The 22,724-nt window shown below is 52.1% G+C and overlaps 8 protein-coding genes across 8 annotated transcripts; 5 read left to right on the forward strand and 3 right to left on the reverse strand.

The window, feature by feature from the left end:
- Positions 1–406: 406 nt before the first annotated feature.
- On the forward strand, positions 407–4,437 carry BDZ99DRAFT_452531 (uncharacterized protein; the record flags this gene model as incomplete). Its single annotated transcript, XM_033718280.1, has 5 exons — positions 407–1,367; positions 1,431–1,502; positions 1,570–1,727; positions 1,803–1,809; positions 1,841–4,437. The coding sequence occupies 5 exons, from the start codon at positions 407–409 to the stop codon at positions 4,435–4,437; spliced, it is 3,795 nt and encodes a 1,264-aa protein (XP_033570993.1).
- An 82-nt stretch (positions 4,438–4,519) lies between these two features.
- On the forward strand, positions 4,520–5,460 carry BDZ99DRAFT_158298 (uncharacterized protein). Its single transcript, XM_033712849.1, has one exon. The coding sequence runs from the start codon at positions 4,603–4,605 to the stop codon at positions 5,119–5,121; it is 519 nt and encodes a 172-aa protein (XP_033570994.1). The 5' UTR covers positions 4,520–4,602; the 3' UTR covers positions 5,122–5,460.
- Positions 5,304–7,016, reverse strand: BDZ99DRAFT_545935 (acetate kinase; the record flags this gene model as incomplete). The annotated part of the gene is made up of 2 exons (XM_033726859.1): positions 5,304–6,409; positions 6,631–7,016. The coding sequence occupies 2 exons, from the start codon at positions 7,014–7,016 to the stop codon at positions 5,542–5,544; spliced, it is 1,254 nt and encodes a 417-aa protein (XP_033570995.1). The 3' UTR covers positions 5,304–5,541.
- Positions 7,017–7,320: 304 nt separating this feature from the next.
- Positions 7,321–11,120, forward strand: BDZ99DRAFT_426244 (D-xylulose 5-phosphate/D-fructose 6-phosphate phosphoketolase). The gene is made up of 4 exons (XM_033717115.1): positions 7,321–7,903; positions 7,966–8,040; positions 8,136–9,509; positions 9,814–11,120. The coding sequence occupies exons 1-4, from the start codon at positions 7,741–7,743 to the stop codon at positions 10,665–10,667; spliced, it is 2,466 nt and encodes an 821-aa protein (XP_033570996.1). The 5' UTR covers positions 7,321–7,740; the 3' UTR covers positions 10,668–11,120.
- A 1,156-nt stretch (positions 11,121–12,276) lies between these two features.
- On the forward strand, positions 12,277–13,680 carry BDZ99DRAFT_398878 (uncharacterized protein; the record flags this gene model as incomplete). Its single annotated transcript, XM_033716101.1, has 6 exons — positions 12,277–12,429; positions 12,489–12,688; positions 12,740–12,936; positions 13,005–13,089; positions 13,146–13,213; positions 13,274–13,680. 6 exons carry the CDS (start codon positions 12,277–12,279, stop codon positions 13,678–13,680), a joined length of 1,110 nt encoding a protein of 369 aa, XP_033570997.1.
- Positions 13,681–14,766: 1,086 nt separating this feature from the next.
- On the forward strand, positions 14,767–17,637 carry BDZ99DRAFT_467758 (putative carboxypeptidase S1). The gene is made up of 9 exons (XM_033721089.1): positions 14,767–15,488; positions 15,538–15,779; positions 15,839–15,991; positions 16,041–16,142; positions 16,197–16,254; positions 16,308–16,536; positions 16,589–16,840; positions 16,899–17,062; positions 17,121–17,637. The coding sequence occupies exons 1-9, from the start codon at positions 15,164–15,166 to the stop codon at positions 17,276–17,278; spliced, it is 1,683 nt and encodes a 560-aa protein (XP_033570998.1). The 5' UTR covers positions 14,767–15,163; the 3' UTR covers positions 17,279–17,637.
- Positions 17,446–20,672, reverse strand: BDZ99DRAFT_158426 (uncharacterized protein). The gene is made up of 5 exons (XM_033712850.1): positions 20,608–20,672; positions 20,454–20,552; positions 19,710–20,401; positions 19,422–19,661; positions 17,446–19,373 (listed from the first exon to the last, which is right to left on the reverse strand). The coding sequence occupies exons 1-5, from the start codon at positions 20,614–20,616 to the stop codon at positions 17,765–17,767; spliced, it is 2,649 nt and encodes an 882-aa protein (XP_033570999.1). The 5' UTR covers positions 20,617–20,672; the 3' UTR covers positions 17,446–17,764.
- Positions 20,673–20,828: 156 nt separating this feature from the next.
- Positions 20,829–22,051, reverse strand: BDZ99DRAFT_452549 (uncharacterized protein). Its single transcript, XM_033718281.1, has 3 exons — positions 21,766–22,051; positions 21,594–21,709; positions 20,829–21,538 (listed from the first exon to the last, which is right to left on the reverse strand). Exons 1-3 carry the CDS (start codon positions 21,899–21,901, stop codon positions 20,981–20,983), a joined length of 810 nt encoding a protein of 269 aa, XP_033571000.1. The 5' UTR covers positions 21,902–22,051; the 3' UTR covers positions 20,829–20,980.
- Positions 22,052–22,724: the final 673 nt, after the last annotated feature.

Genomic DNA, 22,724 nt, shown 5'->3' on the forward strand with positions numbered 1-22,724 from the left:
TATCGACCACCTGCATCCCGACTCCACCGCCGAACTGCACCCTCTCGACTTGCTCCTCGCACCTCACCACGAGCCCCTCCGCCTTGCTCGCTCCCCTCCCGTGCCCCATCTCTCTTTTGCCATTGTTTAGCACGCATTGCTGCCACGCCGTCCCCGCCGCAGCGTCTCTCGTCACCACCAATGACCGCGCCTTGAGCAGGGGCAACTAGCAGAAGAAGCACACCGCGACGTGGAATTGCACAGCGCCCTCTCTCTTCGTGCTACACCGTCTCGCCCCCGTCTCCGTCCCCGCCCGCTCTGCCTCTCCACGCCGCCCTGTCTGCTGTGCCTGTGAGGTGCTTCTTGGTCGACCGCCCCTCTTCTGCTCTGCGGCGATCGCGACCTTCTTTTCGTACCACATAGGTTTATGGGGGGATCACGACACACTGAATCCGGCTCAGAATATCTCTACTACCCTCAGAAAGCTTCCTTCGCCTTTCACGAGACACCGCCCGCCGCCGCCCACCGCGCGGCTCAGGAGTCGGCGCCCGCGCTCCTTTGCCCACCCTCCAGCAACCTCCTGCAATCACCACACCCCACGCTCCTCCTAAACCCGTTAGTGAGTTTGGTTCACCTCAACAACTTCTACCAGAAGTACCAACTCGTCACGCAACCTCCAACCGGCATCGTGTCTCAGCATCCCCCCAACCCGAACGCCGAGCGGGACCTCACTCGCAACGGCGCTAGGAAACAGCCAGTCAAGTCTGCTCAATCGCGACAGAAACTCAATGGGAATAACAGTAGCAAGACACCAGTACACGCTGGCGGAGTGCCGATGACGCCCGTTGACGCTTCCGGAATGGGGAGCATACGAGAGGAGGAGTATCCGTACCCGCTCTCTCAACGACCCTCCATTGTGTCCCACAATTCCAGCTCTGTTCCATCGACCCCACACCAATATCCGCGAGAATTTGTCTCACGATCCAGGTCACCTTCACCAAATGGCGGTCTGGGGAGCCATTCTCCGCGGTCTGTCTCTTCCGAAGCAAACGGACACCTTCCCACTTTGCGGAAACCTCGGCAAGGCTGCAAGTATGAGACCAACGTCGCCTTCGGGAGGAGACGCATCCCATATACTTCATCGGATACACTAGAAAAGGCGAAAGAAGAGCCAAAGAAGGCCTTGGACCCACATGAGGAGAAGAAGCTAAGCGGCGACATGAGGGAACTCTACGACCGGATATTACCAACTCCTGAGAGCGAGCAGCGGAGAGTGAAGTTTGTGCAAAAGCTGGAGAATCTTCTGCGCCGCGAGTGGCCTGGATACGAATTCAAGGTCCATGTATTTGGTTCGTCGGGCAACTTACTATGCACTAGCGAATCGGACGGTACGTTTTCATATGTCAACCCACCTCTCGACCTTGGAAAGAATGAGGCTAATTCGGCGTTAGTGGACGTCTGCATCCAGACACCCATGAAAAAGTTAGAGTCGATGCATATACTGGCCGAGGCTCTCGCCAAACGTACGTTTGTTAAGGTCTCCTTTGCTCATAGATGGCAGGCTACGAATTTTGCTAACACCGAGAGAAGATGGCATGGAAAAGGTCGTCTGCGTTCCTTCGGCGAAGGTCCCAATTGTGAAAATCTGGGACCCAGAATTGCAGTTGGCGTGTGATATGAACGTCAACAATACCATGGCTTTAGAAAATACGCGCATGATCAAGACATACGTCCAGATTGATGAGCGAGTACGACCGCTCGCAATGATCATCAAATACTGGACCAAACAGCGCATTTTGAACGATGCTGGTGAGTAGGGGTAGTCTATGAGTCTTACTTCTCCTTCTGACGAACAATTCAGCCCTTGGCGGTACTATCAGCTCGTACACCTGGATATGCATGATCTTAAACTTTCTACAGACACGAGATCCTCCTATATTACCTTCCCTCCATCATCTTCCTTACCGGAAAGCAATCAAGGAGACTGGCGAGCAGTCAGACTTTGCTGACGACCTAGAAAAGCTGCAAGGATTTGGCCATGAAAATAAAGAAACTGTGGGGCAACTTCTGTTCCATTTCTTCCGACGTTATGGACATGAGATTGATTACGAAAAGTCGGTCATTTCTGTGCGGCAGGGCAGGCTATTGTCGCGAAAAGAAAAGGGTTGGGATCTGGACAGTTTGACTCGAGAGGCCCGAAACCGCTTGTGTGTTGAGGAGCCATTCAATACCTACCGGAATCTTGGAAATTCGGCCGATGACTTTGCATGGAGAGGGATTCATCTGGAGCTTCGGCTTGCGTTCACTCTACTCGCTGATGGAGGTCAGCTGGACAAGGCTTGCGAGCAATATGAGTTTCCCCCGGAAGAAAAGGTTGTTTTCAAGCGGCCAACACCAGCCCCGAAGCCAATTCTGACCAGTAGTACGCCGGCTGGGAGGGGCGGTCGGGGCGGAGCTGGGCAACGTGGAGGCCGTGGAAGCTTCCACCAAAAGAATAGCCAGTATCAACGACGAGCTTCGAGTGGCGCATCGTTTAACAATGGCCGGCCGCCATTCCTTCACAGCCCTCCTATCGGCGTCAACGGACAAGTTAATGGACAGATCAATGGGCAAGATTACTTTGTTCGTGGATTGAACGACCAGCTTCACGACCAGCTTTATCAGCAATACCAGCTTCTGGAGATGCAATCAAATTCATTAAGAGCTCAATTGATGGCACAGCAACGAGCACAGCAACACGCACATATGCAGGCGCATGCCATCAACCAAGTTCAGGCTCAGGCACAACAAGCTCGAGGACAGTTGGCGAATGGCTCTCCACAGAAGTCGCCTTACATGAACGGCAGGTCGAGTCCGCGGACCTCCGAAAGCATGCCTACGACTGGAGCCATACCTCCTTCCTTGCTTCTCTATCATTACCCCGGCTACTATGATTTCAACCATTCTATGGCCTCATCGACTTCCCAGGATGGATCTAGGACAAACCCGTCGTCTCCGTCGCTTACGAGCAGTATCCCTGGGCTTCGGCGTGGTGTACATCGGACGTCGGCTGCCAGCGACACGGGCTCAATTCGTTCGCAGTCGCAACCTGCTCGTACTGTGCCTAATTCGCAGCTACCAACGGGTTATCCTCCGCCTCCCTACCCCGAACCAAATGCCTTTGCTGGCTATCCTATCGCTCGTTCTACGGTAGATGCGGCTCCTAATCAGTCGAGCACAGAGCCGCCTTACAGTCCAATGACAACTTTCCCTGAGAGTGCCGTGTCATCAGATCATGGTACACCGAAAGAATACGTAGGATACTATGTTCATGATTCTCCAAAGATTCCTCCAGAGGTACCGGACTACAGCGTCCCGCAGATACCGTCGTATAGTGAGCTTGCGCAGCGTCGACGAAGGGTCTCTCCAGAAATCGTGCAACCATTGTTGAACAGTACCTTGAGGCGGGTATCACGGTCTCCATCACCACTCTCTGGGCATCTTCGAAGCTATTCAACTGGTGTGACCCCGCCGTTGGGGCCAAAACCTCAGCAGCGGATAGGTCGTGGCGACTTGACCCCGACCCCCGAGGGCGAGGGCCTAGTAATTGCGAATGGCTCGTATCCTACGAAACCGCGAGAGACACGAGCTATGAGTGAATCTGTCGATATGACCAACACTGACACGACCTCTAAAGACCCATCTGCCCTAGGAATTTACATGCCTACCGGAGAGCAGTACCGGTTCCCGACTTCTTCCGAGCAGAGGCAACAACAGCTCTACGCAGATGCGCTGTTACAACGTCACAATGCGGCAGAGTTTTCACGATCCGAAATGTCCAATGGCGTGGGAGCCATATCTTCGGCCGACCCAAATACCCTGACACGTGTGCCTTCTGGTCCAAGACAGCCATTCCCGCAACTTCCGGAGCCCTTACTCAATCACTATGGCTCTCTTAATGGAGACAGCACTAGTGATTCAGCAGACGTCTCTCCAACACGTAACCAGCAGCAATGGCGGGGCGGCCAACTCCCTAACGGGATAAGCCCCCTGGATACGAAGGCTTTAAGAGCCCCGCCGCAAGAAATCAAATCTGCCGGCTTACCGTTGCTATCGCCAGTCTTCGAGACTCGAACACCTTCACCTACCGTCAGCCGCCAAATGGAGATTGCGAAACAGCAACTCCTGAACGGAACTATGCCGACGAGTAAAGAAAATCAGCAACCGCTGTCGTTCCGAGCTGCGCAAAATTCGAAAGAGGCTAAAGCCGGTCAACCCAAGAAGGACCCTCCACCCAACGACAAGTCGAATAGGGGAAGCCCAAGTGACAAAAACCAGTCTGGAACTTGGCAACAGTCTAACTCCCAGAAACGGCGGAAAAAGCAATCCAAGTCGGCCACAAATCAGAAGCAGGGTATTGAGACAAAGCTACAGGGCGAGCCCCTACCCGTCAACGAAGCTGACAGAAAGGGAGGCTGAGACGTCATCCTATCCCGCCCGTTTCTGGACTGCGAGTATTGAGTGTTGTTGGTGAACTCCATTAACAGTAGCTTTTGGCAGCACTGGGAGTGTTTCGCAAACACTATATACTTGTTCCTGGTTTCGTTGGATGTTTCAGTGACCGGTACATATCTTACGGCACCTATGGTGCTTGTACGCTTTGCCTACAGAGTGGTTTGGATTTGGGTGCACGATCTCGCTGCCACTGATACGGGAGTTTGGGCTACATCATTATCCGTCAGATCGAGCGACATGATAGGTACGGGAATGCGTTGGCACGATATATTATGGGGACGTCAGGATAGCAGAAGAAACTACCTGGAGACATTCGGAGCTGTTTTCGGGCAAGGACTTTTCCAAGAAAAGTATTCGATCAAGCGAGGCAACGATTATGCTTGCATTACTTGGGACACAACAGTATGCTTTTTTACCTTTCCATTTTCATTCTCTCCTTTCCCACCAAAAGGCAAAGCAAGCGGGTCACAGGGTCTGTTTTTTCGGGTTTCTGGGTCTGAGCTTTTGTTTCTGTTTACGGGTTTTTTTGACAAACTTTGTGTTTTTTTTGTCAAGCATGTTTGGGATTCACTCTCTTTCCTCTTTTTTGTGATGTTGCTCTGGACGCAGCTCTACTCTTTTCTTCGGTCTTTCTGCATCTGGCATTGAGGTGGAGTTTTGAGTGCGTTGTTTTTTTGTTGCTGGTGCTCTTGCTGTTGTGTCCTTTTTTGTGTGTGAGTTTGGAAGGATGGTCCCCCCGGAATGGCAATGGATATGGGCATTTTTGCATGTATAGATAGATGAGGTTCCGGTAGGCGCTCCCCCTTTGTGTGCCCGGTATTTGGGAACCAGGGGTACGAGCGGCAGAAAAAAATGAAAGAAAAATCGCAATAACCCTTTGGTACCGCGTTTGTTATGGAGATGGATGCAAGAGGTGGGCTAGCCAGTCTCGAGATTTATCGATCGCGCTCCATTTGAGTGGTCTATTGGAAAGGAAGAAGAGTCTAAGATGAAAGAATCAAAGTCGATGAAGCACGCAACAACAGATCCGTTGCAACTCCACCGAAGCTCACCACCGCACCGGACCAATCACTTCTTCGCAAACCTCACCCTCTCCTCCAACACACTCCTCGCCATCTCCAACTGCTCATCCGTCTTGCAAATCAGCGTCTTATACCGCGCCCCCTCCGCCCCAATACTCGTCACCACCCCGTCCCCCGGCTTCTCATTCCGCGTCTCATCAATCTCAAACCCCAGACACCTCACCTGCCGCACGACCTCGGCCCGCAACCGCGCGCCGCGCTCGCCAATCCCGCCCGCAAACACCAGCGCATCCACCTGCCCATCCAGCTTGACGAAGTAAGGCGCGACGAAGTTGACGATACGGTCGGCGAAGATGTCAAACGCGAGCTGGCACTCGGGCGCGGCGCTGGCGGAGATGGCGCCGAAATCCGTCGTGCCCGTCAGCGCCTGCCAGCCGCTCTTCTTGTTGAGGATCTCCTCGGCGGTGGTGATGTGCATCTTCTGCGTGCTGCTGCGCGAGGGCTTGCCCGCGTCGTGCGTGAAGTGGAATATGAGGCTCGGGTCGATGCTGCCGCTGCGCGTGGCGCCCGGCAGGCCGGCCAGCGGCGTCAGGCCCATGGAGGTGTCGTGGCTTTTGCCGTGCTTGATGCACGTGGCCGACGCGCCGGAGCCGAGGTGCAGCGCGATGATGTTGAGGGAGGCGGCGGGCTTTTGGAGGTACGCGGACACGGCGGACACAATGAAGGCGTACGAGATGCCGTGGAAGCCGTATTTGCGGAGTTGGTTGTGGGCGGCGATTTTGGGGTCGATGGGGTACGTGCTGATGTGGGTAGGCAGGGTCGAGTGGAAGCTGGAGTCGAAGTAGGCGATGTTGGTCGCGTGGGGGAGGAGGCTGGAGACGGTGCGGACGATGGTGAGGGCGCCGGCGTTGTGTCTGTCGTGATGGGTGAGTGGGAGTTTTGGGGGGTTAAGAGAGGTGAGAAATGGGGCGATAGAGGACGATAAAAAGCTTCAATTCATTGAGAGGTAGAGAATTGGGAAGACACCAGGAGGTCGGTGATGGTGTCGAATTGATAGCAGGCTGTGATCGGGCAGAGAAAGAACAAGATATCGTGAAAGATGAACGGAATTGATAGAAATGAGGAGTTTACTCACAGTGGCGCCAAATCTGACAGTTCCTCAATGTGATGGTACGTATCTTCATCGATGACTTGTGAGTTTGGATAGTTTCCACCGTGAACAACCCGATGGCACGTGAACTTGATGTCCTCCTTTTGGCTGAGCTGCGGGAGACCCTTATCCTGGGTTAAGTGATCCAGAATGTACCTGAAGGCGTCTTCCTGGGATTCTATTCCTTCCAACTCTTTCCCTTTGACCTTCTCGTCGCCTCTTTCGTACTTTAGTGTTGCGGGAGGGGCTGTGAGGCCTTCGACTGAGGCCTCCGCCAGCTGCGTCGGATCGCCGGATTTGTCATTGGCTTGATAGACGGAGATCTTGACGGAGGATGAACCTGCGTTGATGGAGAGGATGATTTCTGGCATTCTGGTAATCGTTCCTTCTGTGTCGTGGTGATCACGATGAGAGGATATAGTGTTAGAATAGTGAAGTCGAGGGCAGTCGTGAAGAGAAAGGCGGCCTCAAGTTCGGGAGCAGCTTTTTAAAGATTCGTCAATTGTAGTGACGTGATGCAGTAACATCAATAATCACTTCTATCGTGTCTCGCGCGGATGTGGGATCTGTGAGACTTTGCGCCTGGAATGGATGCAATTAGCTGGTGGTGTGATTCGCGCAGCCTCAAGAGCAACGTCGGCGCAGAGGCTGCTCCTCCATCTCTCCACCACCACCCGCTGAAGCTACCGCGTCGTGATTCTGGCGGAGAAACGGCCTTCTAGCGGCAACCGCCGTATTAGTTCAGCTAATCGCGGCCGTTCGACAGCCCACCATCAGTGACCGAAACGCCACCCGGCCGCGATGCGCAATAAAATGTTAGCCGTTCGACGCTGCAGAGCCGCAAGCGTTCTGTACGCTGTTCATCGGCCTGAGTAGCCTGCAGAAACAACGCTGCCGCTTTAATCCGATATGCCGTTCTCGTTTAGGATGGCCGTACAGGCTTCCTGCCTCCGTTGAGTATGCATTGCGTCATAGCTTGTTGGTTGTCAAGAACCTAAACGTCCAATTACTTTGAAAGATTTCTCTCCTCTACCAAACCTCATTTCGCTCGATTCCTATCCATTCATCCTGAGAATCCGGTTTCAAAATTTCACGATGCCTGGTGAAGTGATAGACCGCCCCAACCCAGAGCCCTCGCCGTCAAATCTCCCCGACGATGTCTTGTCTCTTGCAGTCAAAATTGAGAAAAAGCCGTTGCCGGAGGATGCAGTCACTTCTTTGAAAGAATTCAGACGGGCGGCTTGCTACATTGCGGCTGGTATGACCTCCCTTGCCGAGCGGTCTGGAATACTTACGAAGCAGGACGCTGATATGTCACAGCTATGATATTTCTGAAGGACAATTCACTCTTAGAGCGCGACTTGACTTTCGAGGATGTCAAGCCTCGACTACTTGGTACGTTTCGATCATTGACTGCGTAAACGAAGATCTTCAGATCTTTGCAGCTTCCAACCTCATCTACTCCCTAAGTTCTAGCTAATACTAAGAAGGCCATTGGGGTACTTGCCCCGGCCTCATCCTCGTATATTCGCATCTCAACTACCTTGTACGCAAGCACGAGATGGACATGATCTACGTCGTGGGACCTGGCCATGGTGCACCTGCGATATTGGCATCTCTCTGGCTGGAGGGTTCAATGGCCCGATTCTACCCTGAATTCAGTCGAGATCGAAAGGGACTTCACAAACTGATCACGAAGTTCTCCGTTACTGGCGGTCCGCCTAGCCACATCAACGCCGAGACTCCAGGCTCTATCCACGAAGGTGGAGAGCTGGGCTATGCCTTAGGTGTCTCCTTCGGTGCTGTTATGGACAAGCCAGACCTGGTTGTAACATGCATTGTTGGTGACGGGGAGGCGGAAACTGGCCCAACGGCAACCGCGTGGCACAGCTATAAGTATATCGACCCCAAGGAGTCCGGTGCAGTGATTCCCATCGTCCATGTAAATGGGTTCAAGATTAGCGAGCGGACTATCTACGGTTGTATGGACAACAAGGAGCTCGCCGCTCTGTTTTCTGGATATGGATATAAACCTCGTTTCGTCGAAGATATCCAAGATATCGACACCGATCTAGGAAACTCGTTAGAATGGGCCCTTGGTGAGATCAGACGGATTCAGAAGGCTGCGCGCGAGGACAAGCCCATCATGAAACCACGATGGCCGGTGATCATCATGCGAACTCCAAAGGGATGGAGCGGTCCGAAGAAGGTGGACGGGGAGTTCCTTGAGGGCTCTTTCCATTCTCACCAGGTTCCACTGATGAAAGCTAAGACTGATCCTCAGCATCTTGAAGATCTGCAGGGCTGGTTGAAGAGCTATAATCCCGAGGAGCTATTCAACAAAGACGGGTCTCCCGTAAAGCGAATTCTGGATATCATCCCAGAGAACGATGACAAGAAACTGGGCCAGCTCAAAGAAACCTACGACCCATATATCGACCTCAAGGTGCCGGACTGGACTGGACTAGCTGTCGAAAAAGGAGGTGAGGAGAGCTGCATGCAGCTGTGTGGTAAACTCATGGGCAAGGCATTCCAGGACAATCCGCGGACCTTGCGGATATTTTCTCCCGATGAGCTCGAGAGCAACAAGCTTGGAGCCGTCTTTGACCATACTAACCGAAACTTTCAATGGGATGAGTTCTCCAATGGGCGCGGCGGTCGCGTTATTGAGATTCTATCGGAGCACTGCTGTCAAGCCTTCATGCAAGGCTACACCCTTACTGGACGCACAGCGCTATTCCCATCTTACGAAAGCTTTCTGGGGATCATTCACACCATGATGGTCCAGTATGCTAAATTTGGGAAGATGGCACAAGAGACGTCATGGCGGCGCCCGATTGGTAGTCTCAATTATCTGGAGACATGTAAGTCTTCGCCTCTATATCAACAACCGGACGCGCTGGGCGTGAAAAAGTGGCACACTCATCAAGCACTCTGTCTCGCGTGTACACCTGTTTGCCACTGTCTAGGGTGCTTCAATGAGTTTCCACATAGTCCAAGGCGAAGGGGTTCTATCTCGTTCAGATTCCTGAAATTGCATCGAAGCACCTCAAGCAGTGGCAGACAGGTGTACACACAAGACAGCTTGCTGTAGAATTCGAGTGCCACCTTTTCTATGCCCCGCGTGCCGGAGTGGCTCCACGTGCTGACCACCGTCACGATATCTAGCAACTTGGACGCGACAAGAACACAACGGCTTCTCACACCAGAATCCTTCCTTCATCGGCGCGATATTGAATCTGAAGCCTACGGCTGCGCGTGTGTATCTTCCACCCGACGCCAATTGCTTCCTCTCAACACTTTCGCACTGTCTGAGGTCGAAGATGTACATCAACCTCATGGTTGGCTCCAAACAGCCGTCGCCCGTTTTCTTGTCTCCCAAAGAGGCAGAAGATCATTGCCGAGCTGGCGCTTCGATCTGGGAATTTGCTAGCGTCGACAAAGGATTGAATCCTGATGTCGTTCTCGTAGGCATTGGAGCCGAATTGACATACGAAGTCATCAAGGCAGTGGAACTTCTTCGTGAGCTGGCACCAGCACTTCGAATCCGAGTCGTGAACGTGACGGACCTGATGGTCTTGGGCACCGAAGGCACGCATCCGCATGCCCTCAATGACCAAGATTTCGACGCTCTCTTCACTGCTGATAAGCCAGTGCATTTCAACTACCACGGCTACGCATCTGAGTTGAAGGGCCTGCTGTTCGAGCGTCCGCAAATCCAGCGCATCACGGTCGAGTCGTACCGTGAGGAAGGATCTACGACTACGCCATTCGACATGATGCTCTTGAACCACGTCAGCCGTTATCACGTCATGGAGTATGCTCTGCGAGGCGGCGCGAAGTCCAACGAAAAGGTGAGCACGAGTCTGGTGAGTGTGCTTGCGGACATCAAGCATAGAGCCCAGAAGACGAGGGACTACATCTTGGCGGAAGGGGAAGATCCTGCGGACACGTACAAGATGCCGCGGCTGGAGGGCATGAAAATAGGTGGCGGCGGGGGCGGCGTCATGTATGAGGGTTGACGATCTGCGTACACCCTGTTGACGCTGTCTGGGGTAACCTGATGAGTTTACTAGTTGTCCAAATTGCCGAGTTTCTCTCTCATTTGGAATGCTGAAAATACTATGAAGCTCCTCATGCAGCGGTAAACGAGTGTACGGATTTCTATAACGAGGCATTGAATCCTATTATGTAGAGCGTTTTCACTTACAGAGAGAGGAGTCGTTAGCAAGCTACTCAGAAGTCATTCCAGAATGCCGAAAAAGAATTTAAGGTTCTCTGGTGTGCTTGGCAACGGCTACGTACATGTCCCACAGGCTAGACTGTCGTTCGAGTGTTGAGATGTGGCGTTTTGGAAGCATAGAAATCACGTCTAGACCCTCCCGGAGTAATTACTACACAGCTAACGTGAAAGAAAACGGCGCAGCCCTGCGTCGGAACAATTATCCGATAAAGCGAATGACATACGAGGGACCCAAACCTCATGTTAGCGGGTATTCGTCTCCAATATGTTGTCGAACGGGGGTCGGACTATGGAGCGTCGTAGGTGCCGCCGATCAACTCAATGACTCTCTCCACCATAGACTTTGCCGTCTAGTACCGAGCATTTTCCGCCCACGGATTGGGAGAGTCTTCTCTCCAACGTTGCAACTGGGCCGTCCCCATCGGCTGCAGCTTGAGTTGTTGAAATACGGGCACCCATAGCCTTTCTCAGGAGGGGGTTGATTCATCTGGTATAGGCTACAGATAGGTTTGTCTCAAACAGCTTGTCCCGTCCGATACTCTTTGGGGTTTCACATTCCAACGTGAGTCAGTCTGTTTGTGTTCCCAAGGATCTGGGTCCTTGGAAGCTAACGTCTGCCGTCACCATCACCAGGGATGCCTTGTCATGGTCAGGCCTTGAACGAACCCCTTCGACGGCAGATGTGCTCATCGTTCTGCAATGCTCCACTAATCGGACCCATCTACTTAGGCTGCCGGGCGGTAATCTGATCCTCTACATCTGCCTCCATATTCTTCGCCCGAAGCCTACTGAAGCTTCGTACTACCACAAGGTAGGAAGCCTCACTTTTTGTGGTATCGTATAGATGATACTACTTCATGTGAATTGACTATCCAAACTCGAGATTGGGTCTCGTCACATGATGCACCTGTGCCCCTCAACATCATACCATATTCCCTCAAGACCCCGCCGACAGCCAAAAGACACCGAGGATTGACGCCTCAGCCGCCTGTGACAGGCAGATGCTATGGACGCCTCCTCCACGAGGCCAAAGACCCAGACTTGGGCGATCCTTGTAGCCCCACGAATAGCGAGGATGATGGCTGCAGATCTAGCCGCTTCCCTAGGGTTATGATTCGTAGAGTCGAAATAGAGTTTCGGGTACGAGGGTTCTCCTCTTGATCCATACGCGTACAGTAACAAATAACGAGGCCACCATGGCAAGCCGTCCTAGTGCTTTGGGGCTGCTCCATAATTTATGTAACGGCAAGCATGCATGAGAGCAATCTTGATCCGCGACCCCCTTACCAGCGATCTTTTCATCTCTCTTTCCTTTTTCCTCTCTGCAGATCTTTTCTCGGCCTCTTCTTGCCACAAAAAACATATCCCGACGCCTAAAGTTTGCCAGTATGGTCTCAGTTGGGGGTCTTGGATGGACGGTGATAGCCGTCATGATCGTTGAGACGCTGATGGCCGCGACTTTCTTAAGTGCCCGCTTTTGGGCGAGGATACGCTTGCTTGGTGGTCTCAGGTCCGACGACTACCTTTTGCTTGCAACATTAGTGAGAAGAACTGATGCTCATAATTCAACTGGCGATGACAGAGGCTGACAATGAAATAGATATACTTGGCTGTGGTCACCATCTTGTGCGCACTCGCCGCAAGAGAAGGATTCGGCCAACATTCAAATGCCCTGACCATTGAAGAGAATGTGGCTGCCACGAAGCTGCTCATTATCTCACAAACTTTCCTCTGTCTTTGCGTCTGGTTTAGCAAAGTGGCCACCGCCGACTTTTTGCTCAAGATCGTTACTCAGAAATGGTATTTATGTCGCATGCTCGTTCATAACGGTTCGCTAATCACGGCTTTCAGGCATAAGATATTTCTCTATTTCTGCATGATTTCTGTCTCCGTGCTGGGCGCGGTCGTCTTTGTCGGCTTCTATACCCAATGCTCGCCCCTCGGCATGGCTTGGGACCCGCGTATTCAGGGTAAATGCTACATCAATGTAACTGTTTTGGGTACTGTCAACGCCGCGTACACGACAGCGATCGATTTCATCCTAGCTGGTACGTCTTCACAACAAGAGTTCCTGAACCTTGGCGTAAGCGCACTTCAAAGACTTACATGCCGCCAGGTCTTCCATGGCTTTTCCTTCGCAAACTGCAGATGAAGCCTAAGGAGAAACTCATCATCAATCTTTCACTGAGCGTCGGCATCTTGTAAGCAGCCCCGACCCTCTACCTACCGTAGAAGACACTACTAAATGCTCACCCAGCGCGGGAGTCTGCGGCATCATCCGCGTGACAAAAGCAGCCTCATTATCGGCGAAATCCGACTACACCTGTAAGCTCTGTCGACATCACCACTTCGCTCCCAGACCCAACGCTAACCCACCACCCCCAGACGAAACCGTCGAGCTTCAACTCTGGTCCACCACCGAAACCACCGTCAGCATCATGTGCCTGTGCTTCCCAGTGCTGCGGCCGCTCTGGCGCCGCTACGTCAAGGGCCTCAGCAAGGGCGACAGCAGCAACGGGCCCTTCTCGTCGCGCGAGCGCGGCTACCAGCTCAGCGGCCGCACCAACACGACCAACAAGAACGGCAACACGTTCACCGTCAGCGCCAGCGTGCCGGGCATCAAGCACTCCAAGCAGCCCGACAACGACAGCGCGGATAGCATACTCGGGGAGGATTTTAGGATGCACAGCACGAACCCGCATGCGTTGGGCGGGATTAAGGAGACGAAGAGTGTGGTTATTGAGTATGATGATCGGGATACGGAGAGGAGCCAGAGTGGGCGCAGTGTTTGAAATGATGAGAAATGAGAGGGTAGGGTTAGGGGATTAGGCAGTTGTGGCGTTTGAGGGCGGGGGAATGGGATGGAATATACGATACCCGTAATGGACTCGGCTAGGTCTTTGAAGGTTGCACGCATGCTGGGTAGATGATCGGCATGTGTTTCTTAGCCCGAGATAAACGTGGAGGTGCTCGTGTCCTACCAAGCTCACTAAGTATGGCTTCAGGACAATTGAAGTCTTCAAAACCAGCAAAAGGGACTAGCAAAGGGGCTCAGTGGCCCAAGAGGGCTTCGACTAAAGAATAGAAACATCGCAAAAAGAGTTTAGTGAAAAAAGAAGCGATAACGAAAACAGCGATGAAGGGTATTAGATAAGAAAGCTGAGCTGGACCTAAGAATTGATTGAAAGGCTAAGGAACGTCTTTACTTTGAAGAAGTTCACAAATACCGAATCAGAAGGTGAATGCGGAAAGGAAGACGAAGGAATCTAACACGGCCCGGAGTTCGGCTGCGTATCACGTGATAATCACGATATAATCACGATGTAATCACGTGCCGACCTTTATGGGGAAGCTGTTGGACACGTTTTAGGAGACTTGATCACGCTGCGCAATCCCTTGTCAGCGCCATCAGTAATCACTAGCTTGTGGCGATGTTGGTTTTTGAAAGCTCGGTGAAGCACTGGAATTGGCGTATTGATCTCGGAAGTAAAGACAGTGAGTAAGTTCGGAAACCAGAATACTTACACCAACTTACATCTCCAGGCAAGGGATAAGGAAGGCCAGGATGGTCAGTCTATTAGCTAACAGGAAAATGTTAGTCCTTAAACACGACATTCTAGCCATCTTACAGCGCAATGCCGTGCTCTTCAGTCTATCGAGCAGCCAATCGGGCATGACACGGCGGGCTGATCGATCGGCGACCGCCTTCCGCCACGCCACAACGGCACGACGGGTGCCCAGACGCTCGGACATAAAGATATGTAGCTAACGACCTTCCGGACACAGGATAGTGAATGATGACAATAAACCACAACAACCACGCAGAACAATCCCACTAAGCTGCCTTGAGGGCTGCGTGCGATCAGGTCACTGCAGACGGTCCCTGTCTATCGACATGGCGGTCAACCCGGCGCCTGGACACGCTCAGCACACGCAGCATCCCAGCTACCCTGGCTGTCCCACGCTACCTTATCTCTTCCACAGCTACCCCGGGGGCTCACTACCCCGCTGCGGGCAGCTGCAGACAGCATGTCTCCTGCTGTTCCTGGACGAACCGCAACTCAAGCCTTGCATAAGCGCAGGGATAAAGCTTCGCGAAGCTTGCTGAGCTCCGGGCAGTCGTCATAGCTGATAGACTGCGGGCTGGCATTTAACCATGGGAGCTCCGCGTTGTACCGCGAAGTTTGCTGTGGTATCTCTGAAGCTCCTTCTTTGACAATTTAGTGATTTCATACCGCAATTGGTGAACTTCCAACGCGATTGAGTGACTTCAAGATGCTCGGACTCCCTTCCAAGCTGGCTACGGCCGTTGCGGTGCTGCTGGCATCGCAGAGTGTTGCGAAGATCTTCCATGATCCTACGCCGCGCCCGCCGAAGTTTGCAAAGAGGCAGCTGCCTGCGAATGCTACGGGTGTGAAGACAATCACCTCTCCTACTGGCGTCAAGATCCGATACAAGGAGCCCGGGAAGGATGGGGTGTGTGAGACTACGCCCGGTGTGAACAGTTACTCGGGCTACGTCGATTTGGCGGAGGACCAGCACACCTTCTTCTGGTTCTTTGAGTCGAGGTCCAATCCTTCGACCGACCCAATTACACTCTGTAAGCCACAAGCAGTACTTCAACGTCCTTCAAGATCTAATGAAACTAGGGTTGAATGGCGGACCAGGAAGTGATTCTATGATCGGTCTCTTCCAGGAATTGGGGCCGTGTAACGTTTCGGAAGCACTGGAGTCCCATCTGAACCCGTACTCATGGAACACGAACTCGAATCTGCTCTTCCTCAGTCAGCCTTTTGGCGTCGGTTTCTCATACATGACCGAGGCCCCGGGATCCCTTACGGACGACTGGGAAGCAGTTATTGTCAACGCCAGCGTGGAGGCTGTGACCGGAGTAAGTGGCAACGATTCTCGTGGCCTCCAGTAACGCCAATTGCTGATGCTATATCCTAGCGTTTCCCGTTCATCGACCCTGAGTACATCGAGACTACCGATGAGGCCGCCGCTGCAGCATGGCATGTCCTCCAAGGATTCTATAGCGCGTTGCCTCAATTGGACTCTGGTGTCCCGTCGAAGGAGTTCAATCTGTGGACCGAGTCGTATGGAGTAAGTGCAGTAGGCCACTTCTCGTAGCAATGGACTAACGGCAACCCAGGGACATTACGGGCCTGCCTTCTACAACCATTTCTACGAGCAGAACAAGCTCGTCGCAAACGGCTCGCAGCCCGGCATTGAACTGAACATGAACAGTCTCGGGGTAATCTAACCAGCCTCATAGCAACCATGAAGCTTCAGCTAATGCGATTGGCAGATAATCAACGGCATAATCGACGAGTATATCCAAGTTCCCTTCTACCCAGAACAGGCCGGTCAGTCAAGCATCTGCGCCCATATGTGAAGTGTGAGACTAATTGAGGGATAGTGAACAACACGTACGGAATCAAGTCCTACAACGACACAGTCTACAACTTCGCCAGATTCGCAGCCTACATGCCCGATTACGGATGTCTTGCTCAGATCCAGTACTGTCGCCAGAACAACCACACCACCATTGCCGACTTCGCGGTCTGCTCCGAAGCGGCCGCGATCTGCCGTGATATGGTCGAGAGCGCCTACTACGTCTTCGGTGGTCGTGGCGTCTACGATATCAGGTTAGCTCTGCAATGTTTCTCTCCTTGTGGATCCTTACTGATAGGTTTCAAGACATCCCTACGATGATCCAACTCCCCCAGATTACTTCACCGAGTACCTGAATGCGGCCTACGTCCAGAACGCGATTGGCGTCAACCTGAACTACACCTCTGCGAACGACTGGGTGTACTGGGCCTTCCAGCAGACAGGCGACTTCATCTACGACAGCTTCATCGAAGACTTGGAGAACCTGCTTGACCAAGGCGTGCGAGTCAGTCTGATCTATGGCGACGCTGACTACATCTGTAATTGGTTCGGTGGAGAGTAAGTTGCCCCCGCTCAATGCTCTCATAGAGGAATCATCACTGACTTGTCATACCAGGGCTATCTCAAAGAACATCAATTACACCCACCAAGCCGAGTTCAACGCAGCTGGCTACGAGGCTTTCAAGGTCGACGGTGTGCAGTACGGCGAAGTCCGACAAGTTGGCAACTTCTCCTTCACCAGGGTCTACGAGTCTGGCCACGAGGTTCCGTACTATCAGCGTAAGTGTCTGATCCAATGAAAACTGGGAGTAGAACTTACTAACTTATCTACTCACAGCCATTGCCGCGTTGGCCCTCTTCAACCGCACCATCAACCACTTCGACATCGCAACGGGCGATATTCCAGTGACGGCGAACCTGACCACCACTGGGCCGGCCAATACAACGCATACGGAGTCGTTCGTTCCGCTGCCGGCGACGAGCTCGGCGTCGTAGGGGAAGATAGGGACGGGAGCGCGGAGGAGGTGGACCATAGACCTAGGAAATAGCTGAGCTAGGAATCACCTTTTCTAGTATGTACTTTCTAGAGAAAGGAAGTCGCGCTCGGGGTCGGCGATCATGTAAAAAAACGAGAAATGAAGTCTATAAAAAAAATGCTTTGCTTAATGTGTGGTGAAGAGTCGAGTCATGTCGATGTAAGTTGCGTGAGAAAAAGCAACTTTGTGGAACGCAGTGTCCATATGAGAAGACGATGACTTTACTGATGGGTGGATGAGAAGAACAGAAGTTGAGAGTCACGTGATGCGCATTCACGTCCATCAATTTTCTCATCAATGACATCCGTGATTGGCCAATAACAACGCCACACTTTGTGTGAAGAAGAGCAGCTTAATATAATGTGAACACTCATTCCAAGTAAGCAATACTTCCCTTCGCCGCTGACAGACCGTATGCAAAACTGACGTGCCCCTGGGGTATCGACTAAGCAAACCTCACCTCTCCAAAAAGACTAGCCCTCACTTGAAGCAGTGCGGCAAGCTCCAGCACAAATTCTTGCAGAATCACAACGTTCGTCAAGACGTGGCCTAGACTGGCGTCCTTGACATCGCCCTCCTCCTTCTCTTCACCGTCTTGACGTTCCTCAGGCGCGTTCTTCAGCACCACCTCAAACCTGTGCTCGCTTGGTATCCGTCGGAAGGTTATACGTCGCTTCAGTGCCTCGGCGTCTGCCACCTCAGCTAGGTTGCTGAAAACATCCGCCATCAGGGTGGTCTGGCGTTGCCCTTTCGGCGCAGGCAGAGGGCTGAGGCCACGCGAGGGGGCTGGTGACCCAATGAGAGTTTGGCCTCCAAGCCGAGAAGAGGGGGTAGGAGAACCAGTGGGATCGAACCCTTCCTTCCGGCCCCTGGGCGACTGGGACCTCGACGGTGTTGCTGAGCTCTCGAGGACGTGTTTCGGTATTTGAGGACTCCATGTTCCGGCTGGGAGCTCGGCGGAGGGACGCGTGGATTTAGATTGAGGCGTAGGCGCCTTCATTGCCTCTGTTATCTCCTCGTGTACTCGAAATGCTTGTTTTCTATTTGCGAGATGTTGTTCGAAATCGGGGATGTCGGTGCGCATGATCTCGATCTGGGACTGGAGCGAGGATAGGCCAGATAGGAGAGCTGGCGCGTTGTGAGAGGTCCACATTAGGTGTCGGTTGGCTAAGTGGATGTCGTGGCTGAAGTCCTCTTCCGAATCCTCCTCTTGCTCTTGCTCTTGCTCTGACTCCGGAGTGAACTGGTATCTTGACGGTTCGACCGAGAGCCATCCCTCTAAACGTAACTTGGCGCATGCCCCTAATTGACAAAATGCTTCTGTCAAAGCAAGGTTGGTCTCAACGTCGTTGGTAAAAAATCGTGAGAGTAGGTGGAGTAGAGACCGAAGTAGAGGATCTTCAGGCAGAATGCAATGTAAGTTAACCTCCCGTGGCCCATCAATGGCGAAGAAGTCGGGACTTTGTAATCCCGCGTCGGCCAGTGATAACATTCGGAGAGAACATGGATGACTTTCCAGATGGGAAAGAGTGTCTTTAAGATGACTGTCATACGCTTCGTCCAGTCCGACTTCGCCGGCGATGGATGTTGCAAGAGACAAGTATGCTTCCATTTCAGCATCCAAGGCGCCAACTGTTCGTTGTGGCTCTATGTGATGAATATCCAAGACTTTCAATAAAGTCCCGACAGCATAGCTGTGATTCTTGCTGAGGATGACGGTCATCAACTTTAGCGCAGAGATGACTGTCTGCGGGTTCTTAGAATCCGCACTAGTAAGGATTAGATCTACCAGGTTGAAGAGCGAAGGATTCATCCTGTCATCGTCATTGTCAGGCTGCGAAAGCAGCATTAGAGATTTCCGCCGTTGAAGCGCTACTGGCGATCGCGGTGTGCGTGGCCTCCCATCTGAGGATTCAGGAAGCGCTAGCAAATAATGAAGTATCATATGAACTAGTTCGGGATGATCAAGCGCGTCTAGGATGCGCCGAAGATATGTTAAGACTGCAACGGAGGAGCCGCCGTCCATATCTGAAGACTCCAACAGGGAGGGGTATCTGTTAATTTATTAACGAGCGCTCATCGTGACATGGAACGGAACTTACAATAGTTGCTGCAGGAATAAGACTTGAAAATGATCTATTAAAGTATGCCTAACGTCGATAGATCTGCAGTGCTCTAGCACGTCCTGCCAGAAAGTCAAATATGAGAGAAATGTGTCCATATGGACCGTGAACTCTGGAGAAAACAGGCTCTCGGCTTGTGCGGAGCTCTGCATTTCATTATAATCCGAAAGGGTCAAGATGATTGGCAAGTCTTCTGTTGGATGTAAGATTGATAGTTTCCTAGTCTTTGTCAATATATAATCTATGCTGTGCATGATGTAGACAAACCTGCTGAGTTGACTGTAAAGTGCCCCGAGCCCACTTGCCATGAGCGTCGGGAGATCACTACCCACGATCCATTGCTCCAGGTCCTGCGATTTCGATGCGGACTCGAAGATATACAACAAGCCAGTCCGCGCAAAGTCTCCGATACGGCCTTCATGATGTACATGGTCGATCAACTGGTAGCACAAAGGAAAGTCTTCTTTCTGGGTGAGACCAGCAAAATCAACCTTTGGGTTGACCGACCGTCCCTGCGAGTCGCTTGAACGAGAGGTGAACCACACTGGCAGTATCTCCGGTTGTAACCTGATCTTGGCCGATATCCCAAATAGGAGCTCCACGATCTCAGCTTCTGTATCTTCCCCCACTACCATGCTGCCAGAGCCGACAATTCTTCCGATAAAGTTCATGAGGGATTGCGCAAACTGGTCGTTCTCGAGAAAATCTTCCTCCTCGCTATCGAGGAGCGCTCCGAACAGGGCAACACCATCTCTGACCACACCCTCATTGTACGCAGTCGACGCGATCTTGGAGACAGCATTGTAGATTTGGGAGGAGGCTGCAAAGGAAAGGCAGAGGTGAGGTGCTGGCGATCGAGATTCGTCGTTGAGGATAGAGGTGAGGCGCTGGAAGCAGGTCCGTATCGCTGCTATAGCTTGCGCGTCGGAGGCAAAGGCGGAGGTTTTGTGCCAAGTTTGCTATATTATATTAACGGCAGGCTCTATTTTAAGTCGGAAAGGTGGAGCAAACCAATATCTCATTATATACTCTCTTGAAGCGTGCCAGACGCTGTTGGGGGTTGTTCGACGCGGCCTGTTTCTTGGGGGTGGCCCCAATCAATCGTGACCACTGTAGGGAGCCTGTCAGTATCGCAACTCGAGTCCAGAACATTTGGTAAGCTTACGAAGTCCATCGCTGTATGTCATCTGTCGTCCATGGCCTCCAGGAGTCCGTTGGTGAGCGCAGCCGTCGTCGTCTCTGAAGCAATTGCGGAGAAAGGGCACCTCCGAGACGCGGCTCGTGCTCACGGGTTTCACCTATCTATAAATTCACTTTGATAAGACATGACACTGGAACATCGCGTTTACAGTGGCTATCACATGAGGTTTAGCAGCACAGTGATTTCCAGTTCACAAGGAGTTTTATACCGATCATATACAGTAATTGAGAAAGACGGCACATTATTATTTCCAAACTAGTACAAAGGTATCACATAAATAGGCCATAGAACCGCCCTAATCAAAACTTCGACAAAGAAAATCCACTACAGCATCCGCCTACTTCGACTTGCTGGACTCCAGATGCCACGCCATGATCTTCTGGAAGATCCCCTTGCCGCCGCTCTCAATGACGTCTCCGTGGCACGGAATGATGCGCTCGAAATCCCACTCATTGATCTTCGCAGTGCTCGCCGCGTACCCCTTCCTATCTCCGGAGCTGATGGCGTACCAGATGAACCTCCTCTGGCCCATTGCAGCGCCCTGGGTGCTGTTGACAGCCTTGAAGAGCTTCGTCAGAATGCCGTCAGATGCATGCCCGCCGGCCTTGCTGTACTGTTCGTTTGCGGGTAGGTTGAAGATGTAGTCGGCCTCGATCATGGTCTTGGTGGGCTTGTGGTTGAAGACGATCTCTTTGTTGGTGTGGGCCGCCACGAACTCGTACTCGAACTCAGAGTCGAATTCGGAGTCAACGGTGGTCGGCTTGTTGGCAGTGAACACCACGCTAAATGGGACATCCTCGTTCTTCTGCTTTGTGCGCTTCTCTAGTAGGCCCTCTGGTCCGAGGACTTTGGCGTTGGGATATGCTGCGTGCCATGGACCAAGGAAGATGTGGTGCTGTGTATTGTTAGCTTTATGCGGCATACTAGGAGATTTGTGAGTGGAATATTACCTCGATATCGAGTGCGGCGATGTACTTGACTTCACCAAGCGATGCGACAGTTGCTTTGACCTCATCTGTCAATGCGACGGGAGAGAAGACGGCAAGAGCTCCAGACTGGAGTCGGACTGGAGAAACATTAGTAAATGATCACAAGCGCAAAGTTACACTGGCTATCACTGACCTACGGTGCCCCTCCCGCCAATCTTAATCCTACCAAATCGCAAGAATGGCACGGAGAAGGTGGTAATGACGTTTGGGACAACTTGACGAATGACCATGACCTTCGCCGGGTCTTTGGGAACAAGTTTGCCGCTCATGTTGATTGGAAGTGCCGCGGATTGGTATATGTGAGAGAGTTGGAAATGTGTTTGTTGTCGAAAAGCTTTGGAAGTCTGGAGCTTTAAGTTAAGCGGATAGAAGGGATGACGTTGACACTTGAGCTGGAAGGTGATGAATTATCAGATGGGATGAGGCCTGAATTGTTCGAGGCCCCACCGCTTTATGTATCTCCTCCTTTCATCAGCCCACTATGTATGTAATCACCGCCGTTGCGTTCAAGCCTCATTCTGCACCTATGCCTTGAAGTTTGCAGGAATGCAAATACTCAATGCCTCGGCCATTCACAGCGCTGGTCATTGCATCGCTAAGCCGTTGAAGACGCCACCGGCGCGCGCTGTCAGCAACGACAAGGCTCGTAGTTTGCCCGTTTCACCCACCGCACTACTGCCCTTCCAGGATAAAACTGTCAAAGAGAGCGTTGGGTCCTTGGCTTCTTCCATGCGTGAGTAAGCCGATTGGTCTTTTTGGAACTGTCAACGTGGGCCCTGGAGAAACCAAGACGGAAGGGCATTATTGAGTTTCCCCTATATCTCGGTGCCGAGCATGTGGGGTGCTTGTAGTAATCCGGATGGTCTGGAAGTATTTGATAGCGAAGGCTTCGAACGGGCCATAGATTCTAGTTGACAAATACTTCATATACTTGAAATGCTCACAACCATCTTAGCATATGAAATTGCAGCATGTTTTCTCGACCTACTTCGGCCGAGCTATTTGAGACGTTGACCACGTCTATGTTTACCACCAAGCCGAATCTTCGTAATCCGCCATCTTTCCAAGATCATGATTCATAGCTTCATGCCT

This window comes from Mytilinidion resinicola (genome assembly GCF_010093595.1).
Source record: "Mytilinidion resinicola strain CBS 304.34 unplaced genomic scaffold BDZ99scaffold_24, whole genome shotgun sequence".
Lineage (NCBI taxonomy): Eukaryota > Fungi > Ascomycota > Dothideomycetes > Mytilinidiales > Mytilinidiaceae > Mytilinidion > Mytilinidion resinicola.